This window comes from Aquila chrysaetos, chromosome 4 (assembly GCF_900496995.4).
Source record: "Aquila chrysaetos chrysaetos chromosome 4, bAquChr1.4, whole genome shotgun sequence".
NCBI classification, from domain to species: Eukaryota; Metazoa; Chordata; class Aves; order Accipitriformes; family Accipitridae; genus Aquila; species Aquila chrysaetos.
Genome location: NC_044007.1, coordinates 8,679,790 through 8,702,572, shown reverse-complemented (window position 1 = coordinate 8,702,572; position 22,783 = coordinate 8,679,790). Strand labels below are relative to the sequence as shown.

At 41.4% G+C, this 22,783-nt stretch overlaps 1 protein-coding gene across 4 annotated transcripts in view; it reads right to left on the bottom strand.

The window, feature by feature from the left end:
• Positions 1 to 436: 436 nt before the first annotated feature.
• The window catches only part of NDRG1 (N-myc downstream regulated 1), a 76,195-nt gene continuing 53,848 nt past the window's right edge, over positions 437 to 22,783 (bottom strand). For 3 of the 4 annotated variants that reach the window (XM_030012865.2, XM_030012866.1, XM_041122815.1), the window contains exons 4-16: positions 17,054 to 17,159; positions 15,244 to 15,364; positions 13,216 to 13,278; positions 11,466 to 11,526; positions 10,921 to 11,007; positions 9,307 to 9,363; positions 8,268 to 8,371; positions 7,827 to 7,883; positions 6,829 to 6,880; positions 6,012 to 6,059; positions 4,440 to 4,475; positions 3,036 to 3,087; positions 437 to 2,292 (exon numbers count right to left, since the gene is read on the bottom strand). In XM_030012865.2, coding sequence (XP_029868725.1) covers positions 2,027 to 2,292; positions 3,036 to 3,087; positions 4,440 to 4,475; positions 6,012 to 6,059; positions 6,829 to 6,880; positions 7,827 to 7,883; positions 8,268 to 8,371; positions 9,307 to 9,363; positions 10,921 to 11,007; positions 11,466 to 11,526; positions 13,216 to 13,278; positions 15,244 to 15,364; positions 17,054 to 17,159 — 1,110 coding nt within the window. In that variant the 3' untranslated portion in view covers positions 437 to 2,026. Of the gene's footprint in view, positions 2,293 to 3,035; positions 3,088 to 4,439; positions 4,476 to 6,011; positions 6,060 to 6,828; positions 6,881 to 7,826; positions 7,884 to 8,267; positions 8,372 to 9,306; positions 9,364 to 10,920; positions 11,008 to 11,465; positions 11,527 to 13,215; positions 13,279 to 15,243; positions 15,365 to 17,053; positions 17,160 to 18,727; positions 18,878 to 22,783 lie in introns of those variants that run through there. The other variant, XM_030012867.2, reaches the window with a different exon arrangement.

Below are 22,783 nucleotides of genomic sequence, written 5' to 3'. Positions count from 1 at the left end.
ATGAGGAACATGCCACATCAATGGCTTCACAGATCAGACTGGGAACAGAAAGGATGCAACGACCATGGCACCAACTCCAGTGAGGAACTCAGTGTACAGACCGCAGATCTATGCACTAGACAGTACTACATCTAGGGAAACAAAGACAACTTCAAACAGCAAATAAATAGTACTCCATACTGAGGCTCAATTTTTTTTTATATATTTGTCAGAGCAAAATTATCCTTTAGTACTTTGAATAGCCAGTAACAATACTGAAGTGTGTTGTGTTTTCTTAGTATAAATAGTAGGCTGGAGTGGAAAAAAAAAAAGCTCTGAGCACAAAAGTAAGGAATGGCAGAGATACAAGCAGAAAAAAAAAATTTCATTGATACAAAGGGGTGACAGGAATATACTCAGAAAGATTATTGTACTGGTAAAACATTGACACCAGACATTGCAAAGTTACAAATTTATTTGTTTTGAAATAAATACAAATACTTCATTAAGAAACTTTTCTTGATAGACTTTACACAATAGCTTTATTCTTTCTGGAAATTGTCTGTTCTTCCCACAAACTGTTATGGATATTCTACACAAGAGCTGAAGTTAGTCAATATAAAGTAATCTAGATGGTGTTCTCCTGAACAAGCAATCCCAAAGTATTAACATTTGCTATTTAACTGCTCGGCATTTGAGTTTTCTTGTTTGTGTGAGGACTGCAATGCAGCAGCTATGCACTGGAGCTCGGGAAATCCTGTCCCACTACTTATGGAAGGACAAACTTAAGAACACCCTGCTGTGAAAATCTGACTGGTGGAAAGGTATCAAGCCACTAGCATCAAAAAAGCAACCCAAGGTATCAGGAGGCTACATAAAGATGCAGAACCAGCAGATCATTACATTTATGCAGTCATTAAACACTGTATTTCACAGATACAGTGTTGCCACTCCACCACTTTGTAGAATACACTTCTCAGCACCAGTGAGATCTCATCAGAGTTTCAAATCTAGTAATTAGTGGCAGTTGAATGTACAGTATCTAATTACATGCCATCCCACAGTTATTCATCTCTCCTGACAAAGAACAGCTGGATTTGGCTTCGCTTACAGAATTCTGAATTTATCACAATTGTGCTGGACACAAAAACTTGAGCTGCAAAGATAAGAAGCTGTCTGAAGGAAAAATCAAGCTGTTTCTGCTTTGCTGGCATGTACGGCTACCCTACTTGTTACAACTACACCAACTTTTGCAGTATGGTAAACCCTTTGGCCCAAGATCCCAAACAGGAAATGCTACCTTGCTTATTAAATTTAAATCCTGTCCTCATTTGGCTAAGCGGGTTGTGGGGGCTAGGAGGGGGGGAAGGAAAGGAAGACTGGAACTAAATCTCAAAAAAGTGAAATAAAAAAGCTTAAAGATTTAGTTCATCTCCAAGTCACATTAAAATTGCCTATTTTAGTAGTATATTATTGTACATAGGAAAACAGGCTTGAATACTAATGAATTAGAAGGCCTATAAATGCACGATACATTAACTTCTCTATCATTTGAAGTCAAGCTATATACAATGAATTCGACTCCAGCTTCAACATGAGGCCATAACACATTTGTTTCATTTCCTTTTTTAAAAGCCATCCATAGTAGTGATTTTTTTCTCCCCCTCTTTGAAACTCATCTCAAATTGTGCCAGTTTACTTCAAGAGAATAAAAGATAAAGGGGCATGTAACAGCTTTGATTTTAAAGGAGGATATTAAGCAAGTCTGGTTTGACTCTGAAGTGTTTACAACCACATCAGCTTTTGGCAAGTATCCTTTAGAATTTGGCATCCATTGAAGGAGGGCACAATAGCAGCAAGTGTCTGAGTTACAAGAATAACGATAGAGCAAATGAGATGCTTCTTTTCTTTGGTCCCTGTCAGACCCTGGTGAACAGAGTTCATCCTACAGAATAGCTTGAGATTAATAGCAGTTATGTTTTTGTGATACACAGGGGGCATCCATTACTTTTTCACACTGTGACCGGCTTAAACCTCCCATAGCCACCTAACAGGACACCTCCATGGACTTGGGGCTTGATTGTTCAGCGTTGCTTGCCGAGTTCGGCGTCAGCTCAATGCGCGTGTCTGTGTGGGAGCGGTTCCTGGCACCATCCCCGGTGTGGGATCGGCTCCTCGTTCCCTCCCCAGTGTGAGACCGGCTCCTCGTGCCTTCCCCGGTGTGAGACCGGCTCCTCTGTCCTTCCAAAGAGGTTACGCTGGAGCCAGAAGCGGTGCGGGACCTCATCAGCCTGGTCATGCTTGCAGAGGGGACTGGAAGAAGAGTCTTTCATTAATGCCTTGCTTCATGGGCTTGGAAGGAAGTCTTTGCCTTCCTCTCCAGCCTTAACCACCCTTGGAGAAGCCTTTGAGGTTGAATATATACTTTTCATGGTAGCTTCACATGCAGAAGTACCACCACTGCTCCAGGCATCCAGTTAGGGAGCCCAAATTACTAAGGCAAAATTGGTGGCCAGGGCTGAGGGGTTCAAAACAGAGCTTTACGACATGTTGCTCTTGGCTGCAACAATCCAGAAGAAAACTAAAGAGACTCATCACACCTCCCATTACTTTCAGATGTTTAACCTTTGCTGGCAGCCCAGGCTAGCAATGCATCTCCACAACAGCAGCTGTCAGGAGCACATACATGAAGGACAGACAGCTACGAATCAGAGAAATCTCTGATCTAACGAGGTTTTAAATGGTGTGTGCAGTATATGAGTCATATCCTGTGATGCAATGAGGGGACACCATTACAAATATCCACTCTAAAAATACCAAGATAAAGTAAAGCAGGTATTTGTGAGTATAAGCCGCCTACAAAGCTCTCTACTATTTAGTAACATAATTTGGTCCGAAACCCCTTTGGCCCAGATACCACAGGTGGTTTTTTCTCCCTTGCAAATACATATCCAACAGGGAGAAGATCACACGTGGGATCAGAAGACTCTCTGGGTGCTTAGATGCCCAGCAAACTTTAGTAGCCAGGTGAACCATTCCATAAAACCAATACTTACTGTATCCCATTCCCTGAACAAAGTATTTGAAAGCTTCTGCAAGCTTGGCAGGCTGCAAAAGAAAGAGTATTATTGTACACAGTGCTCTGCAAGTCAGTTACATTACAATGTTATAGATGCCATGAATGCCCTATCTTAACAGGGGCATATTGAATATTCTCTGGGTTCTACTGAATGTCTGAAAATCTCATTTACATGATAGAATTCCACCATTCCCCTCCCTAGTCTGCTCCCCTGCTCCATTATTTTACCAAATGGACACATGCATTTGAGAATGAGACTTCCAGAGAAGTGACTACAAGTGGTCTAAACCTGGCCCAAACTTTGCTCGTGCAGTTACAGGGACAGGTGAACCAAAGTAAAACAATTGGCCTCACAAAAATATACAAGGCAGTTCACACAGGGTTGGTAACTGAGCAATTCCTAATCAGCAGAAAACAAATTCAGCTAGTCAGAGCTGATAGTTATGTTTATATGGCAAAAAAGCTCAGCAGAATATACAAGCACAACTGACTGACATTCTTGCAATGAGGCACTCATTTTTCTCTGCTGCTGACAGTGGCCAAATAAGCCTCACAATCTCAATTACTGCACATGTCAATATTGCCTATAGTTTTTTGTATAATTCTATCTGAATCAGTGCAAAGGATGGACTCTGTATAACAGAAGCAATGCACATACTCCTGTGTGGCTTAAAAAAGCCTTTTCCCCCTTCCCACCGTTAGGGCACACTGCCTGAACAGGGACTTTTCAACTGCAGGTAATTACAAATTCAGTTTTTTCCTTAAGTTTGCAAACACCACATTATATTGCTTAGAAATCTGTTTAGATGTTAGATCGTATTCTAAAGCTGATTTACAGGTCAGCTCTTAGTGAAGCAACACTAGAGCATCAGTAAATTTTAACTTTCCCAGCCTAGTTTTATTAGCAGCCTCGGAATTTATGCCTAAATATATTTCAGAAACTCCAGTTCCTTCTCACTCAAGCCAAGTCAGTGTATGCAAGAACATAGCGTTGTTATTTCCTGCCTCCCACTTTCCTGATCTATACTATAAATAGTCCAAATAAGAATGTTTTTAAAACACTACTGCTCAAGCCTTAATCCATGCTAGCTTAGTAGATAGGCATAAAATAATATCTCTGCATTCCCACCTCAGACCTTTACTTGGTTAAGTCTTAATTAGTGGAAATAATATCCCCTCCCAATCTTAATTTTGCGCTTCACTGCTCTTTAAAGAAAAAAGAAAGCTCAGATGACCGACTGACATCATTATTCATGAAATCATAACCATCCTTTTGGCTGCCATTTGGGAACAGCAAGTACCCTACAGGAAAACACCCATTTGTTGCAGTCTGACACGCTGCAGAACAGGATTAGTAGGATTTCCGTCAGCCAAATCCTACCTGGGAAACTTGAGGGAGCCCACCGCAGTCAGCCATCTGAAACGGGGATGAGAACAGCCAGTTAGCATAATGCCAGAGGAACTTATTTATGCTCAGGATATATTAAAGTGACCTTTTTAGCTATCTGGCAGAAAAACATTTCCTTTTTTCATGTGAGTAACACACATGTAGATGAATGCATCAAAGCAAGCAGCTGAATGTTTATAAAAGCTATGACTGCACCCCAAAGTGTCAGGCACTGCCTGGAGCTACAAATAGATATTTTTTGCCAGGCAGTGATTACCAGTTTCTTAGACACTAGCCTATTAGCCCTGGTTACAAGTTCAGCTCTGAATTACAGTAGCGTGACTCGGTATTGACCTGAATGACAAACAGGGGAGAGAGAACAAACACCTAAACCTCAGAGGTGAGAGGGAAAAACGATTTGCTGAGATTGCGGATGGCAAGCATCAGCCTGACTTGCCAAGGGAAGCAGGGAAAGCCAAATTAGAAAAGCTATCTTGAGTGCATGCAATATTTTTGGAGCATTTAATTTTTCCTGCCACTCCACCCCTCAAAATCAACCCAACAAAAACAGTCCTGTTCCAAGGAACACCACAGGCTGAAAACAGTTGAGTTGTAAATTACAGGAAACCCCAAATCCTATCTAGGATTAGTTAGCAGCAAAACAGGCCTGTAGCAGGATCTGGCATCAGCCGCATCCCTGCACTGAGCAAAGGTTGGCCACTGATAGAGGACCTGAGATAGTGTCAGAGCTTTTTCTTAGGGTGAGTCTGCCACATCCATGTGGTAGGTCAGCACTGTAATTCCTCAACGTGAAGGAGGAAAATGAATTTTAAAAAAATCATTGTTTATTATAATTTTCACCGACCAGTTCAATAGAGAGATGCAGTAAAAGTTCCCAGCAGAAACATGACCAGACTTGTTTCAACGTTTGCATGCTATTACACTCATTCCATTTTACTTCATCAGTAACAAGCTGACGATTGCACCTGTACTCTGAATGCCAAGTATCAGCCGAAGCCTCTGCATGGTGTTTTGCTGTTCATTAGTGCATTTTATCAACTTTTTGGAAAATAAGACAGTAAGATGTCCTAGACTGTGCCCTCGTAAAGGGCAGGATGACAAAGCCATGGCTGATAGATCAGCTGTCTATTCATCCGACACTACTGCTGAGGGACAGGCAGCACGGGAACAGAACGAGTTGGTTTGCACTTCCAGTCTGCTGATGGCTTTGTTCAAGCCTTTCAAAATACCTCGAGATCAACTTTGCCAGCTCTAGTCAAATTCATTATGGGTATGTGAAATACTGAGCATTTCAAGTCTCACCCCTAGTGTTTTAAAACGGAGGAGCTGAGAAATTCCCTGTTGTTAACCTTGACAAGAAGCCCCTAGTCTCGCTTATCCCACTAAAATATTCTTACCCTGAAGGAACTGCCTTTTCACATCAGAACTGGATTCTCACTGTGTTATCTGTACTGCAGCACATCGCTCTGGTTCTGCTTTTTTAGTTAATCCAGCTGATTTTAAATGAGGGGAATGTTTATTTTAAAAAACAGCTTTTGGTATTACCTTCAGAAGTGTGGTCCTCGTCGGGTCCAGCTTTGAGTTGCATTCAACCTATATTAAAGAACAGCAGCATAAGGCATTATACATAAGATTTTAATTATGAACTGCTGGATGAAAACAAATTAGAATACCTTGTTTTCTGGCTTAATACAGACTAAATTGAGTATCTTAGGCTTCTGTATAAAGATTCTGTGTATACATATATACATCTTTAAACCCAAGGAGGTCAGTTCACATTTCTGACTATTCTTTTCCATGTACAAACCAACCCATTAGTTGGGAATTGGAGATTTTTTTAATCTGTTTCTGGGACTCCAGTGGCAACAAGTGTTGTTTATCTTGTGATTTGGGGTCATCTGGTAGCGTCCCAAGTGGCGAGCAGCCGTATGGCCACAGGCCAGCAGACTGGGCATGCCTGTTAAGGCACAACATTTGAAGTCATCCAGTCATCTGGGGCGAGTTATAATGGTCAAAAAGAAGCTCTTTGCTTCCATAGTGACCCAGGGCACAGCTCCAACAGCACAGAACAAGTTAAAATACCAGCAGCAGATTCCTCTCTAAAGGAAAATATTTGCGGTTCACTGGAACTGCTGTGGCGATTGTTCCTAACGCGGTAGCTATTAAATAATGGTGCACAGACAGAGGGGACAAAGAGCGAGGAATTAATGGCAGCTCTCCCGCGGTCTGAAAGAGGAGAGCCAGCTGGGCTGGATCGATAGCCAGCGAGCGAGCTGCGCGGCCGTGAGCTCTGCCGGCCTCGCGCAGCTTCTTGGCTCGCCCGCCCGTCAGCACGGTGGCAAGGACGGCTCAGTATACACACCACAGCATCCACCGCCGGGGAACTGTCACCAACCACCAGGAGGACGGGGCATCTGCAAGGAAGCACACAGAAGCGGTATTATCTCTGTGATCCAGCCCGGACTTGCCCTAAGCTGCATTTTTTGTCGCTGGAAGGATGAGACCGTTAAGTGCGTGAAAACGGTTTGTTTTGTATTCCAGATACCTTAAATATACATCAAATCCACTGTATTAGCTGCAGATCTACTGACATGCTCCGATACCTTGCCTGAGAACCTGTCCTTTTCCTCACCTTGTAGCAATCAGGCATTCCCAGTGCTCTTATTCCTTGTTTTATAAGAAATTGAATATGGGCATCAGCATCAAAGTCTCACCCCCACTCCCCCCAGGCCCCTGAGCTCCAACTTTTGGACCTGCCATCCAATTTTAACCAGACTGGCAGAGGAGCAGAGTCTCAGTCTCCTGCGTGTAAACACCAGCAGCTGAGCAGAGAAGGACTCGACAACTGTTATGTTGCACAAATTGCTGCATAAGTTAAGAGCTGCTAGCAAAAGAACCGGCAGATAGTCATTCTCATATCTGCTCCATCTTCCTGAATGGTTTTTGGTTGGTTCGTTGGTTTTTTTAATGGTTTTGGGTTGGGTTTTTTTGGTTGTATAGGCACGGCTCAAGTGCATTCAGAGCTATAGTTTCCACTAACGACAACGTATTTCTGGATGAAGCTAAGTACATCTACTCTTCAAGTACTTACTCTCTAAGACCAAGTTTGCAGATACACAGTGACAGGAACTACTTAACTTTCCATTTCAGCTAATATGATTGTGAAATTTGAAGAGGGGAAGTCTTCCTAACGGCAGTCCCTGTCTTGCAGTAACTTCTCCTACGCAAAGTTACAAGATCCTTTTCTAGCACATAAGCACATTCGGCTACAGCTCTGCAACACATATGCAATACACCCACTGATTACACCTCTAAGCTCACATCATGTACAGGTGAACTGGTAGGAAATAAAATACTTACTGAAGGGTGACAACATTTATTCCAGGAACAGGGCGCTCAATCTCTAGGTCTCGCCGACTGAAAAAAATGGAGAGGACAAAGGCTCTTGATACACTGAAACATTCTTGAATACTTCCATATTCTTCTAGTTTAGAGAAAGCACAGACACTCACAGATGTTAATTTAATCTGATACAAGTTGTAGCCTCCACCACTGACAGAGAACCACTCTTAGGCTGAAGTATCAGTATCTTAGTTCAGTCCCAGTGTACCATTTTTCTCCCCACAAATGCACAAGGTCCTTCTCCCATAAGCAAACCACCTGAGATCCCTAAAGGCGCTGTTAAGCAGAACTTTATACTGAGGGAACACAAGTAACTCCACCATACAAGTAATACTGGCTCTAAGAGCTGGACAGCCTCTTAAAACAGTTTCCAGTTAGAAATCAGGTAAATGTATTTACCTGTTGTAAGAGTTGACAAAGAGATGAAGGTTGGTTTGATTCATATCATTAATAATATGCTGACGGTAAGTATGGATCAGGTCATGGTTGCTGTGAATCTCTTCCTACAGTGGAGAGAGAATCATTCAGAATAGGGGCTATTTTCTGAAAGGATCTGAAGACATGGCACAGCAGTCATGTATCAGACTTGTATCTACACAACAGGGGTGCACCTTTAGGGAAGGGACAACTTCTAGCACCCAGCGGTGTCATCCAGAATTAACATTAGCCTCCAATTGCAGTAGCACATTCTTCGCTTTAAAACTTCAGTATGTTCTAACGTAAAGGTCTTATGATTGCAAAACATGTAGCTGTAGTGCAGATGGTTACAGTCAGACAAGTGTGAGGTTTTAAAACAAAGAAAGATTCAGGGTAAGAAGCTCAATAAATGTTTCCGGAGTAGAACAGATGTTTAAAGCTTACAAACATATGTAACATGGAACTCAATTTCACAACAGCAAATAACTAAGCTTCATGGACTTCAACCACTAACATTTTTAAACAGTTTGGTTCTAAAGTCTTTGTAGATTAGTTCCTTGTTCTGCTGGAATGGAGTTTACCATTGCATTTACTAACCATTTCAAGCATGGCAAAGTAGCCTCAGAAAACAGTATAGCACTTTCCATTAAAGTAAGCTTGCACTGAAGAGCACTATTAGTACTAATAACCAGCGTTCCCAGAGTTACAAGCATATTATGGTATAAAAAAATCTGTGGGGTAATTCTGCTCAGAACATGATCACATATGATGCTTATACTCATGTTTAAGTTTGGCTGTCTAAACAGGGAGCTAACCCTTACTAGAGTTACGACCAAGATGCACTTGAGTTGTTGGGACACAGCAAGCCCCATGGCATATACTGGGAACACAAGTACGAATCCGATCTCACAGTTTAACTTTGTATTTTGTTGTTTAAGTGAAGGCTTCTCCCCTCCTCCCAGCCCCAGGTTGTAAATACGGATGACTGAATACATCAGAGGAATCTTCTGAATATCCTTACCTTTCCAAAAAGATGTGAAATGACCATGTCTGGTAAAGCATTTGTCCAACCTGAAATCTGAACAGCAAGATTATCTAAGTATCTGATATTAAAAGAATCCTTGAACAATTAAAACCTTTCAATTACCCATAAGTAGACCAATGGATTTTTCTCTGCTGTCACTGTATGTACAATATCCTGGACTGGTATTTTTTTCCCTCAATCCAACTAAAACACCATTAGGGGTTGCTTATGTTTGAGTCATTCTCCTAAGATGTCTTTGCTAATGCAGTTATATAGGGAACACACTACTAGTGGCATAGGTATATATGGAATCACTCCCTGCAAGAACGCCAAGCAAACCAGCCAGATGGGTGTCATTTAACCCCACTGCCCAGTCTCCTCCCTAACAACCCACACTGACAATACATTGGAGCTGGTACCTAAAGCTCATGCCCCAGAGTATGTGCTCTTGCTTTGGAAGGACAGAAGGGCACCCGCTGTACTCCTAAGGTCAGCAATACTTGAGAGGTTGAAGGCAGAGGCACAGATATGGAAAAAATTAATTATCGTGAGACATTGGGTGAGATAATCAAAACATGTCAAATGGTACATCTCAATGTAGAGGATTTACTAAATATAATTCCAGATCAAGCTTACCAAAATAAAGTGGTATGCAAAATTATTTTAAAAAATGAGTAACTAAGCCTTGAAAGAATGTTACAGCCCAGCTCTGGAAAGTTTCTCCTAGTATTATAAGGTTGTCATTACATTTAATATCACCCTAGACACTTACAATGAGTTGACTCTATATGTGGTTAAAAGATGACGCACTAAGTTTTGTACTTCTCGGAGTGTTTATAACAACTGCCATTCACTTAAACATGACCCTGAATGATGCAAAGTGCCTTCCATCAGTTTACCCTGAAAAATGTTTTAACAGGTTAAATCTGAGTGACATGTAATGTAACATTTATACTTATTCATATATACTGGTCCCAGGAATATTTTTGAAACCAGTTCTCAGTGCTTGTTTTCCCACATTGCAATCTTTCTTGCAACTACAAAAGAATACAGTTAAAGGAGATGCTTTGTATGTGAACATTTTCACTTACAAGTGTGGTTGTATGGACCATCTGTCCACAGTTACTGTAGCTAATGCCCTTTTTCTCAGTTTTTTTGGCGTCTAAGACTCAGCTAGATGATTGAAACCTGGAAGATGTTGCTCTGAACATTTTTCTGTGCTCTAGTTCACATTTTGGACTGTGCTGGTAAACAAAGCCACGGACAAGAAAGAACTGAATGTTACACTATGCCTGAAGTTTACTTGAGAGAAAGTTGTTTCCAAAACTACCCTGTGTCCAGGTTAAACTAGGTTTTCCCCAGCAGTTACTGGCTCTTAAGAATTGTCTATACCCAGTAGCTCCATTATACCACGGGTATCTGTTTCCTCAAAGTACTTATTTTTATCGCTAGCCCCGCAGGAGGTATGTTTGCAAATGGAAGATTAAACCCCAAAGGAATTAGCCTGGGATATTTTGTGTCTGCAGCCATGCCTTGACACACAAGCTTACCCAGCTCCTCATGCTTGACAGGCTCGCAGTATGATTTATTTTTCTAACTTAAAATGTTTACCTTAGTTGCTGCCCAGTCCATCCAACCTTCAGCACAAGGGTTTACATTAATGAGAACTAATCCCTCCACCATCTCTGCGTGATTTAACTGCAAAAGAAAAGATTTAAGATTCATCACATATCCTTTGTAACTTGACAGTCAGCATAAAATTTAAATTAGCAAATTATCTCCTGGGGAGGAAGGCGGTAGGTCTAGTTTTATCTTGCACAAAACAAGCATATGTATGGAAAAAGATTTTTCATTAAAGCAATTCAACTGAGCAGCTGGAGAACATTAAGATTTAACTTCTTCTCCACCCTCAGTTTAAATAGAGAACTCCCATTAAAAAAACCTTCTGCAAATTAACTGGGTAGAGCCCCGGCCTTAAAATGGAAAATCTAGGTCTTCTGGATTAGCTATCCCGCAGATTGTGGTATTTAACTTAAAAGCCTAACTGCTTACTTAAATGGGCACGGCAGAGCAGGAATTCTCTGCGCACGCTACAGGGGCGAGAACACGTCAGGGAAATGAGGTTCGAGGCTTTAGGGAAGCTCCACAAAACTTACAGCAAATCTGGTTAAGATGTAGGCACCGGCTCCAGTTCCCATTCCTATAACGGTCTTCAGCCTGCACAGCAATGAAACGGAAGAGACAAATGAGTAAGACAGCACCGAAAATAAACAAACCCGCATCAGCAGCCTTCCTCTTTCACATGCCAGCGTGTATCTACAGAAGGGTGGGTTGCAGCTCGGGCAAACCGTGGACCCTCAGCAATGCCACCAGCCCCAGTAAGGAGCTCAACATAGCAGCTGGTTTGTTTTCGGCAGATTTGCTGGATGCTGGTCTTCGTGCATTGCAGGGCAGCAGCAATTCTCACTTATCTTTAAGTAAATATACTGAGCAACCACAGCATTGTTCTGATGCTGGAAGGAAATGGTTAGTCTCTGCCAGAAAAACTTACAAGATATAGTCCTGAAATCTGCAGCCTAAATACAAAGCTCCCCCCTCCCCAGGCTCCCCCTGCCCTCCCCAATACAGCTATCCAACTGGGATACTGATTCCTCTCTAACAGGGGGCTGGCAGGAAAACCTCTCATGCTATCCAGCCACTGGGGTGATTAAGTTTAAACTTCATAACCAAACAGGGCAGAGACAAACCAAATATTTGCATTAACTGAAACTGGTTTTAAAGCATCACCTTCGAGGTCTTAGAAAATACATGGAAGGGAAGACTAGACAAAACCACTCAGAAAAACAGGTTATACAATGCTTTTAGGAAAATATGTGAGGATAGTTTTCATTCTCAGTAGCAATATTAAATCAAGGCTTTGTAAGTACACTCCAGTTTAACTTGATTGTCAAGGTACTGACATTACGTTAGCTTTTTTTTTTCCACTGCAAGAGCAGAATTGGCAACGCTGTGCCTTACACGAGGTGTTTCAAAACCCACATCTCTTAAGAAGGTAGTGAGGTAAACTGGTCGAAGGTACTGTAACAGCTGGTTACAACAACTGAACAATGTCTAAACTGGGGTGCTGGTCTGAGACTAAAACCCCCGCCAACAGTCCAGCCTGTCTGCTCTCCAAGGCTGCCCAACCCTGAATGCCAGGTTTTCTCTGCTTGGTCTGAAGACCCCTTGCAGGTGCCTACCCACACTCCTCATTGTGTACCAGGAGCACCAATTCTGCAGAGAAGACACCTTTGTTAGCTACAGCTCCTGCTAAAGCTAAGCTTTAAGAGAGGACACACACCCAAACTTGCAGGTAGACAACAGAGGAACACTATGACTAGGTCCTTCGACACCAGCAACCTGGTATCTGCACTTGGTAGCAGCAGAGGCTTAAGGAGGTCGGACTGACCCCCTGAGACACTCAAGCCACAGAAACAAAAGTGTCCTCAGATGGGACCACTTTTTTTTTTTCTGCTAACCACACAGGAAAACGTGGGTTGTTACAGTGGGAAGAACAGATTGTCTGCGCCCTGCCCCTGTGCGGGCAACGAAGAGAAAATACTGGAGGAAGCCCCTAAATTGGGCACATGGGATTTCACTCCAAGTTGCTTCCTGTTTAAAAATAAACAGACATTTCAAAAAAGGCCAAAAAATAAGCTCTTTCAGAAACAAAGGCAAAAGTGATCCGTCTGTAACAGAGGAATTAAAAAACCCCTACAACTGGGTTGTAATTCTAACAAACAAAATGCCAGATAGCCAGACTGAAGCTACAGGGGCAGCACAGGCAAATATCTGCTCTGCCCTGATCTTTTGGTGTGCCCTGTAGAGAGAAGAATGAGGAAAATAAGAAAATAATTCTGCACTCACCCAAACTGTTTCAGGATTCCAGGAAGCATTTCGGCCAGCTGATCCATGGAGGGATACACGTACCTACAACAAATGTGCGTTTGTGGAGTTACTACACCATTTTCAGTAGAGTAGGCTGGGATGTTTAGAGACACAGCGGTCACTGTAGATTCAATACCAAATGTGCTCATTACAAGATCATTGACAGTATGAGCTGAATTTAAATCAGGAGCAAGCACATGTAAGTAATTTAGCAGAAATACAAGCATAATCTATACGGTACTTTACGTCAGTTACAGGATGATAGATGTCTGGTCCAGCCGAGAGCAAAACAGACCATCATGAATCTCCTCCAAGAAAAGTTAACACTTAAAACTTTTTCATAAGTTTGAACTTGAGACGTGAGTTTCCAACCACATTCACCACATTTGTACTTCTGGTCCACCATAAAAGTTTCCCCATGTTGCAGAATTGCAGACTACAGTAATGAGATCTAGATGTTTGGCAAATAATTTGCATGCATGTTTTCAGGGACACACAAAGTACCATAGCATAAATGAGGATAGCTTTCTATTAATATTAATAGAGAAAAGGAAGGCATAGGAAGGGCTATGAAGCTGCTGACGATGTTCAATAAAAGCAGCTGTCAGTTAATGCTCCTGGTTTTCTGCAGAGCAGAAACAAAATTTTGAGGGAAGGAAATTCTAAGCAAAATCTCAAGTGAGCAGCACATGGAAAAAAATCCACCCAAAGTAGCTGGAGAACATCTGCCTAGGATGTATGCAAATCTCCTCTTCCCATCAGGACTACACCTAATGATTCTCTAGTTTAGTTTCCAAAATAAAACCCAACAAAAAAACCCAAACAGTGCAAAACTACTTTATTTTCCTAGATTTTCTTGTTGGCAAACTAAACCTTGTCATGACAAAAGCTAGTGTCACTGCAACAGCTATGACTTAACTGGAGCATGCTGTCTCCCAGCTGGAGGGCTGGGAGAGATAATACAGCTTTTTGTGCTGTCATCATGATGTTATTAAGCAGTGGTCTTTACTAGCATAGACCATAACGGCTGCCCTATGCAGCTTACAACTCAGAAGTGTTAACATTTGCTCAGGACATGAGGGTTAAGACACTTAAAAGCTCGTAATTCAAACGAATACAAAGGTGGGTGACTAAAATAGCTTTGTAGGCTGCTCTGGTAGACAACTGGGCCATCGCAGTTAACACTAGCTGAGAACCTGGCCCATCGTGACCTCCTCAGCATCAGACCAGCTTAAAAATTAAGAAGGGAAATAGACTGGCTCATGCAATAAGGGTACGTACAAGCTCCTTAATACCTAGTTCTTACAGAACAACTGTTCCTTGCCTTGTACCCTCCCCTCGGCCTGTTGGCTGCTCCCTTCCTCAACCAAGCTGAGTCCTATCCAAGGGGCATCTTAAGGCAAACCTGTCTCATTTGAACTAAATGGGACAAGCATTTTGGCAAACACAGTGCTCATGGCACGCAAGGTTTCCAAGAGTTACAGCATCAATACATGATACACAGTCAGGAGTATGCAGCTGTCTATGATATTCTGTGGGGCTACATCATTTTGTTACTGTTCAACAACTTGGATTTTCCACATAGGATATCAAGTCTACTTATCAACATCTACCATGCTGCCATTTAATAAAAAACATGGATTTAGGAAGGACATTATATAGTTGCTAATGCCTATCTTGTTTATAGTAACAATTGAGTTTTGTATTTATATTCAGGATGTCATTACAAAACAAGGTAACTCGTTATTTAAATTGACAGATGTAGACATCTGTCAAGGAACTGCTTTACAAGCAGTCTAGTTATCAGAGATAAAACACAGAATTACAGCCCCAAAGTCTACTGTGAACTGGCACTACACAAGAGAGCTCCCAGAGCTCCAGTACCTTAGAAATAGCGTCAGGATTCAAGTTCAAAAGACGACTACAGTTAATTAAACTGCAGATCAAGATTTTTTTTCCAGAAGGAGGATAACTCTGAAAGCATGGGCTGTTTCCCTGACAACTCACCCAGCCTGGAAAGACGGTGCTCCATCCTGCTGACCAGGTGCATCCACATGGCAGACTGCAAAGTGCTGGGTGATTTCCTGCATATCCTCAAAGTTGAAGAGAGGATTGAAGCAAGTTTTATCTTGAAAAGAAAATACAGAATAATTATGCTGAGGGGAAACAGTACGTTTGCAGCTATAAAGTCATTTATTAACCTGCCCTGCAGGTTAATAAGTTGGTTCAATCAGGTGAGCTACGTTATAGCCTGGGTAAAGTGGCAGTCCTTTATTTCTAAGGAGGAAAGACCAGAAAAGCCCTGCTACAAAGCAGCCTGTGCCAACTTGCTTTAATTCCTTGAAGAAAAAGCCCTGAACAGCGCCTTCCCCATGGCCCACTAAGGTTTATCCATGGTGTTTTGGTACCTGCCATAAGTATTTGCTCGGTACAGCAAAATCTCAAAAAATTATTCTTTATTCAAAGTGAAAATACTAATAAAATGCAGTCAGGAGTATTCAGCCCAGGTTTTGGCTTAGACAAAATTATCCATTTACTTGTCCACTCATTTTTCTTTGGATTGTGTCAAAACAGATGGAGGAAAAAAGTATCCAAGGCTGAGATCGTGACTTGTGCTTTTGCCCAAATATTGCAAGATAAACATTCCCTGATCGGCTGCTGCAGGCAGCTCAAGACAAAAGCATTTTCCTGGGATACTCAATGCTGGAGGCTCCCAACTTTGAGGTGATTTGATTTCTGATTTTTAAGCAATATTAATGTGGGGAGACAGTTAGCATATTTTCCTCCTGGAGTGGAAAGCATAAATTCTGTAGCACCACCTCTGAGATGCCTAGAAAACAATTCAATATTCTGTGTGTGCTTCTGAATGTCCTCACGCTACAGTGTACAGGCAAAATCATTGCAGAATATAAAACATTTTTAGTTAAAATCAGCTTTAGGAGAATATGCAAGTTTGGGAAAAAGATTCCTCCCCTTTCAAAGGGAGAGAAAGTTTATTCACCATAAAGATAGACTCTGTAACTCCAGAAAGAAGAAAGTCTTATCCCAAAGATGGGACCCAGATTAAGCTCTGCTCTGATCCCCTGAAAATCTAAAATAAAGGCAGGCAGTTCCACAAAAAAAAAAAAACAGGCAAGGAAACATTTTTCTTATGAGTAATATCCACCCCCCGAGCAACAGCCAGACTTTAAAGATCTGCAGGTGTTTTTGCACGTAAATATTGATAACTGATTAAGAAACAGTAAATTGTGTGAAGCAAACAGTACTGGTGAAAAGAACAAATTAGAGCAGATCTGGGTATTAGGTCATTATATTCTTGGATATGACAGATAAGATAAAAGGCACTTATCAAAGTTATTTTCTTAATACTGGCTAAGGACACAATGCCAGCATTCATTTCGTCATCCTGATTTGACATGTAATTCATACAAACCCACAGCAGCATAAGACTGGTTATCAGACAGGAACCCAAGACAAAGCACCAGCAATGTTGTTTTCAGTCCTGCTGGCAATACACCCTCAGCCATCCCCTGCAGATGTTTTTACAGCATTTATACACAGTCACGATGAGCTAGCAGAGATCTTTTGCTCCTTTAAGTGAAATATTCCAGCTGTTTACTTTGCGAGGATAAAATATCTGAGAATTAAACTTGCTGTGAGAGAGGAATTGGGTATCGTCTAACAGGTTGCAGTGGAAATAAACAAGCAAGGACCTGGGAAAGGTTTCCTAACCACCGCTGCTTCCACACCTTTGATTATGGCAGTAGTGTTAAGGCACCAGGCCATGCCTGTGCTATTAAATAAAAAGTCTACTTACGATTCAGCCCGATGTCATGGTAGGTGAGGATAGCTGGCCGGTTCCCTCTGGGAGTCCCACACATGGTGACATGGACCGAGCCATGCACAGTCTCCACATCTTGCTCCTGCCAAAGAACAGGAGGAAATCTGTGAAGGGCTTGTCCAAGCGCTCCAGTGAACACCCGCTGCAGCAGACCTCTGTCTGACCACGAGCACAGGTCCTGCCCCATCCCAGGGTCTGCCCGCAGCCCTAGGGGTCTTCACAATTCCCCTGCTAACACACCCCGTTCATCCCCACCGTGAGGGATCCCTGCTAACGTTTTAGATTCGGCTGCTACCTACTCCAGTCCACTTAAGCTGCTAGCTCTAACCAGATGCTGAGGAAAGAGTTAAATAGTTTTTAACCTCATTAAAAGGCAGCGTAAGAAAAAAGGAAAAAAAAAAGCAAGCAGTTTGGTGCAACGACACCTAAAATAACAACAGCTTACAACTATGACGGGCAGCATTTGCAAAAGTGCAAGTTGCTAAAAGTAAATACTTCTATTTTCTAGGAAAAGGACTTTAACTCAGCAAATAAGTACTATTCCCCAAAGAAAGCAGTATTAAGTAGCCTGTATTTACCATAAAGACTTATCACACTGCGGTGCCTTGTGATTATAGTAGCCTTCCCCAATAAACACAACAGCCACATGTGTTAGCTTTATGGCTTGCTATGTATAGACCTGAGCATAAACCCAACTGTCTGAAGTTTGCTATAGAGCAGCATATCCACGACATTGTCATGGTGGTTACCAGAGAAGCAGTGTTAAGAAGCATACTGCTATTATTTGACATAACAGAAGTTTGTACTATTTAATGATCTTAAAGCTACAGGCACCTTTATTATCAAATCAAAGTCCCTCTGAGTACCATCTTTTATTTATTGGATGTCTATGTAAGTTAGATGCGACTTGGGTCATACTACCATCCCCAACATACAGAACAGTTTTTTGTTTCTTTTGCACTTGAACTTCAGATGGGTATAAACAATTTGTTATTTTACCAACATGTGTAAAGGGAATCACAAAACAACAGTTATTTATGACACTTATTTAAAGTACCATTATTTATGACACTTATTTACAGTACCGTTACTTAATAGTCAAGGCAGTATATAGTTAGTAGCCAATCTTAGCATTTCACCAGAATACCTTATTTACTGTACAAGACACAGATATCCATGTCATTCAGTACAGTGTACTGTCTGCTGTTGCAGGGCTTCCTTGACTTGCTCTGTGCAGTAATGCCCAGAGGCAAAGTCCAAGTTAAATTCAAATCTATTAAAAACTATGCTGCAGAAATCAGGAGCGTACAGCCTCTGCAAAAATCTTTACAGAGCAAAACCCAAAAGCTCTTCAGAGACCCAAGGTAGTAATTTGATCTAAATATTAGCTCCTTAATTTGATACATGGAATACACCACACATTTTGTTGAAAATTAGGATGCTAGGCAACACCATTCCACATTTCACCTATTTTCCTTGCCATTACACACTTACATCAGTTTTAAGTTACAATTACAGCAACGAATCAAGATACCCCCCTCCTTGTACACTGGGCAAGCTGAGCATTGCTGCTATCTGAACTATACTCCATTGAAACACTAATTCTCAGCTTTTATGTCTCCTTAGAGATTCATTCCTCTGCATACTCACTGCACTATTCAGCAGGTAAGCTGTATCTTCCATATCCAGGACCATCTTTAGGCAAAACAGAATGATAGATCCAGCAAGCCAGACAGAGGACACTAGCTGGTTTCTACTTTGTCCAAGCAGGAAACCGGGTTATATAGACAAGCTGCTATCCTGCATAGGCTTATGACTCTCATAATGCCCAGCTAGAAAAACCAAAACAGACTAATTCATGAGGATGTCATTCTTAAATAGGATTTGAGTCAGGTTTGGCCAGAAGTACTTACTCAACAGAGCTCAGACATCAAAGATGACCTAAGTCACTGTCACACAACGTATGAAGTGCCAAATTTCAAACCTGGGAATTAGTACACTCTTTCCTGTTGCTGCTTCCATCAGGTTTTGATACGTTTAGCTTCATTTCAGGTTTTATCTCAAATGCTATAACACCCCAAACTTATTCTAAATTAAATCAGAAGCAAGCTCTTTTCCTAAAAAGCCAGGATTAAAGTTTCCAGTAAGAACACAAAAGACTTTGAAAAATTAGTGCAAGTCAAAATGATTCTGCACAACAAAAACGAGGACTTTAACTGTTTGAAATCTAGTATTTTCCAAAGTAGACAAGCAATATTTAGTCTAGAGTATCCCTACATCTGTCATACTAGTGTCACTATAAGTTTCATTTTTGGCAGAAAATAGGGTATTGTAGGTTATTTATTACACAATACTCCAGAAGAGATTTGCGGTAGCAACAGATAGCAATTAACAGTAATAGCAATTAATATTTTCCACATTCTACCTTCCTCCTGTACTTACATAATTTTCAATATAAAGCATAAAAATCAATAGTTTGGCAACCTAAACACCAGTAATGAGAGTAAGCAATATTGTGTAACACACCTCCTGCTTAGTGTGGAATATAGAAATTATTTCCTCCTCAATTAGAGACTAATAGGCATTTTGTATCATCAGATTTTTATTCCTAGATCCTTCCAGTAACAGCACCGAAAATCTAGAACGTGTTTTCTTAAGAGGGACCACCATTCAAGATTTGGGACCTTCCTCCTTCATGCATGAAAGAAAAAAATCTGTTCATGGTAGGTGAAGCCAGACCCTTGAACCTGCACATCCCGCTGACCTCCACCTAATTCTTCTGGAACTGGAAGCATGAGTCTAGTTCAAACTCAGTGTCAACTAAAAATAGTTCGGAGACGGCAGGTGATCATACTTCTAATTACTGGCATAAATCACAGTCAGTTTAACAACCGGTTTAATTCCTTATTATCTTCACAGTAAGACTCCCCTAATTCAAGAGGGTTGCGCTATTTTCCATTAGCACGAATTCTTAATGGCAAATACGCAAAATGTTCTCCTAAAAAACAATCAATTCAAGCCAGTTTCTTTGGTGACATCAAACGAACAACTTCACATCCGTATTGAGCCTATTAAAGATCAAGAGATTTGTCTACGTGATGTAGGGATGGATGTTTTCAAAACGCAGAGCACTGAAAACAGATGGCAGCACATCCCAATCAACGTCAACATTATAGTAAGAGGCTCTTCACCAACCGATTTGTATTAAAACACTATCTTGGAAAAAAATCCAAGGTACACTAATCCGATAGAAGGATAAAGACAAACACACCATCTGTCACATCTCTCACTTTAACAGAGGTGCAGTCTTATCTTACTGCCCTAAAAACACACACAAAAATACTTTTGATACATGCAATTTAAGAGAGGCTATCTTAGTTTGAAGGAGCTGATCCATTCTAAAGTAGATTTTATTTTCAGGTCAAGTGACTTTTTTGACGTTTTGTCATGAGGTTGAAAGGGGGAGCCAATGTGTAAGTCAGTACCACAGGAGAGCTCATTTATTCCTTCCCCTCTCTACCCTGGCTAAGGAAGACACGGATTGAAGAACATGTTTATGAACAAGTTGTTTTCTGAAGCATGGGATATGCAACCAAAATGCTTCAGATATCTAAAAAGGAAAACCACACACACACATTGCACATTTTGCTAAAAACACCATATTTTATATTTTAAGTAAAATACTGCATTCCATCAAGATTACTTTAAAGCTTTCAAATATATTTAATCCTCAATTACCATCTCATGCTTTTATTTTAATTTATAATATTATGCCTGTTAAATACACCTCCCTTCTCTTGCCTCAGAACTGAGGGACAAGCTTCAGAGCTTTTAAAGAGGATTTAAATGGCTTTTAAATTGTTAGGAGACAGTATATTTTAAGTTCATATTACTTAAGAAATTTAATATACCAACACCTGCGTATGCTATTTTTCACTTCTTTTTTTCAGTGTCTTGGCGATCAAAAATATTTGAGCTTTTAATGAGGTATTGCAATGTTGGATTTCAAATCCCCTTTGCCCTGAAGTTATTAGCATTTTTCCCCTTGCTTTTTCTACTCTAAAATGGTTATTTCAAGTCACCTTATGTTTTTCTAAAACCCCAATGCCCACCTTTCCAGGTATTTTTCTCCTCTTTTTTTTTGTTCGTTTAAGATTTCTGTATTAAATTAGCAATATGAAGAAAAAAGTTTCCCAATTCAGGTGTGAGTTGGGTACATGAATAAGTGTGATGATTTCTGATGTAAATATAAGTGACCCTGCTAAGGTGGAAGCCAGTAACAAAAACTTTGGTGCATGAACTGAAGCAGATTATTGCAATAGTTCTGCCCAGGGATTCTTCCTAGTCCGATTAGCACTGGGTCACACTGCTCTGCAAAAGTACAAAACCACAACCACCCCCATTGCTTTCCTTCAGAGACCTAAAAGGATGAGGAAATCCGTGTAACGTGCTGCAACGCCCCAAACGGCATCCACCAGTGCCAGTGGGAAACCCACCCCCATCGCACCATGAGGACCAGCAGATTTGTCACCCGTTGCGAGGATGCTCTTTCCTTCTGCCCTCGCAGGCAGGAGGAGGAGGAGGGAAAGCAGAAATGGCTCTTGCCCGCTGGTGGATATAGACGGCCGTGAGCCATGAATTGCAAGGGAAAACTCATCTCTGCCACCTACAGCTGCCACACAGCTCAAAGTTTTGCTTAGTTATTGAGAAAGCAGTCTCCTGATGGACTGCTCACTTCTGAAACACAAAGCTAAGAGAATATATACAGTGACAAGGTGCCAGGTCTCCATCGGCTCCAATGCTACCAAGCTAGAAAATAGGCAAATACATCAAATTGGAAATACAACTAAAATGTGTTTGGCATTAAGCCAACAAAACAGCACAGGGCACACTGCCCTGCACCAGTTTACCGCTAACCGTGCTAAAACAGGTTTTGGGAGGCAGGCGACCTTCACTTAAATTTTCAGGTGGGTGCCACAGACAGATGTATAGTGCTGACTAGAGATAGTTCAGAGCTGTCAGTTCTTCCATCTCTTGTCTTGGCCATCTCCTGGTCACTTCGTGAAAGCTTTCCTCCAGAGAACCACATACATGTCTTGCAACATGTGCTTTTAGAAAGGCAATATTGCACTATACAGTGGCTTACTTCAAAAATGGAAAAGTACGTTTTACACAAATCTGTCTATTTCTTTCCAAACCTGAATAACTAGATAAAATTTATTCTTGGAACCAAAACACCTCACAGGCAGTCACTACTTTCCAGTAGTGGCATAACCAAAGTTATCAACTGACCACTGCATAACTTGTCCCCAAAAGGACGGAGCAAGTTGCAAGGGATATGGTGGACACCGACATCCATACACAGGCACTAAATAAGAAGCTCCATCCTGCCAAGCGCTGATCACCTCCTTCCCTGGCCAGGTCCATCCTCCTCCCAAGCTTGGCTCATGGGACAGGTTGGTTATTAAGAGCACACATGAGCTTCAGTGTCAGTCCTGAGTGACCTGGGTCCTCCAGGGCCACACACGAACTTCTCTAATGAACTAAGCAATAGAGTCTCTCCTAACAGCTTCAAAGCACCTCTTTCATAAATCAACTGCAGAAGAACTTAGACACATAGGTAGGGTACTTGTGGTTTTAAGGACCAAAGCTAAGCCTCCTTTGTAGTGGCAGTTCTTAACGTAACGGGTTGAGACTGTTCTTTCA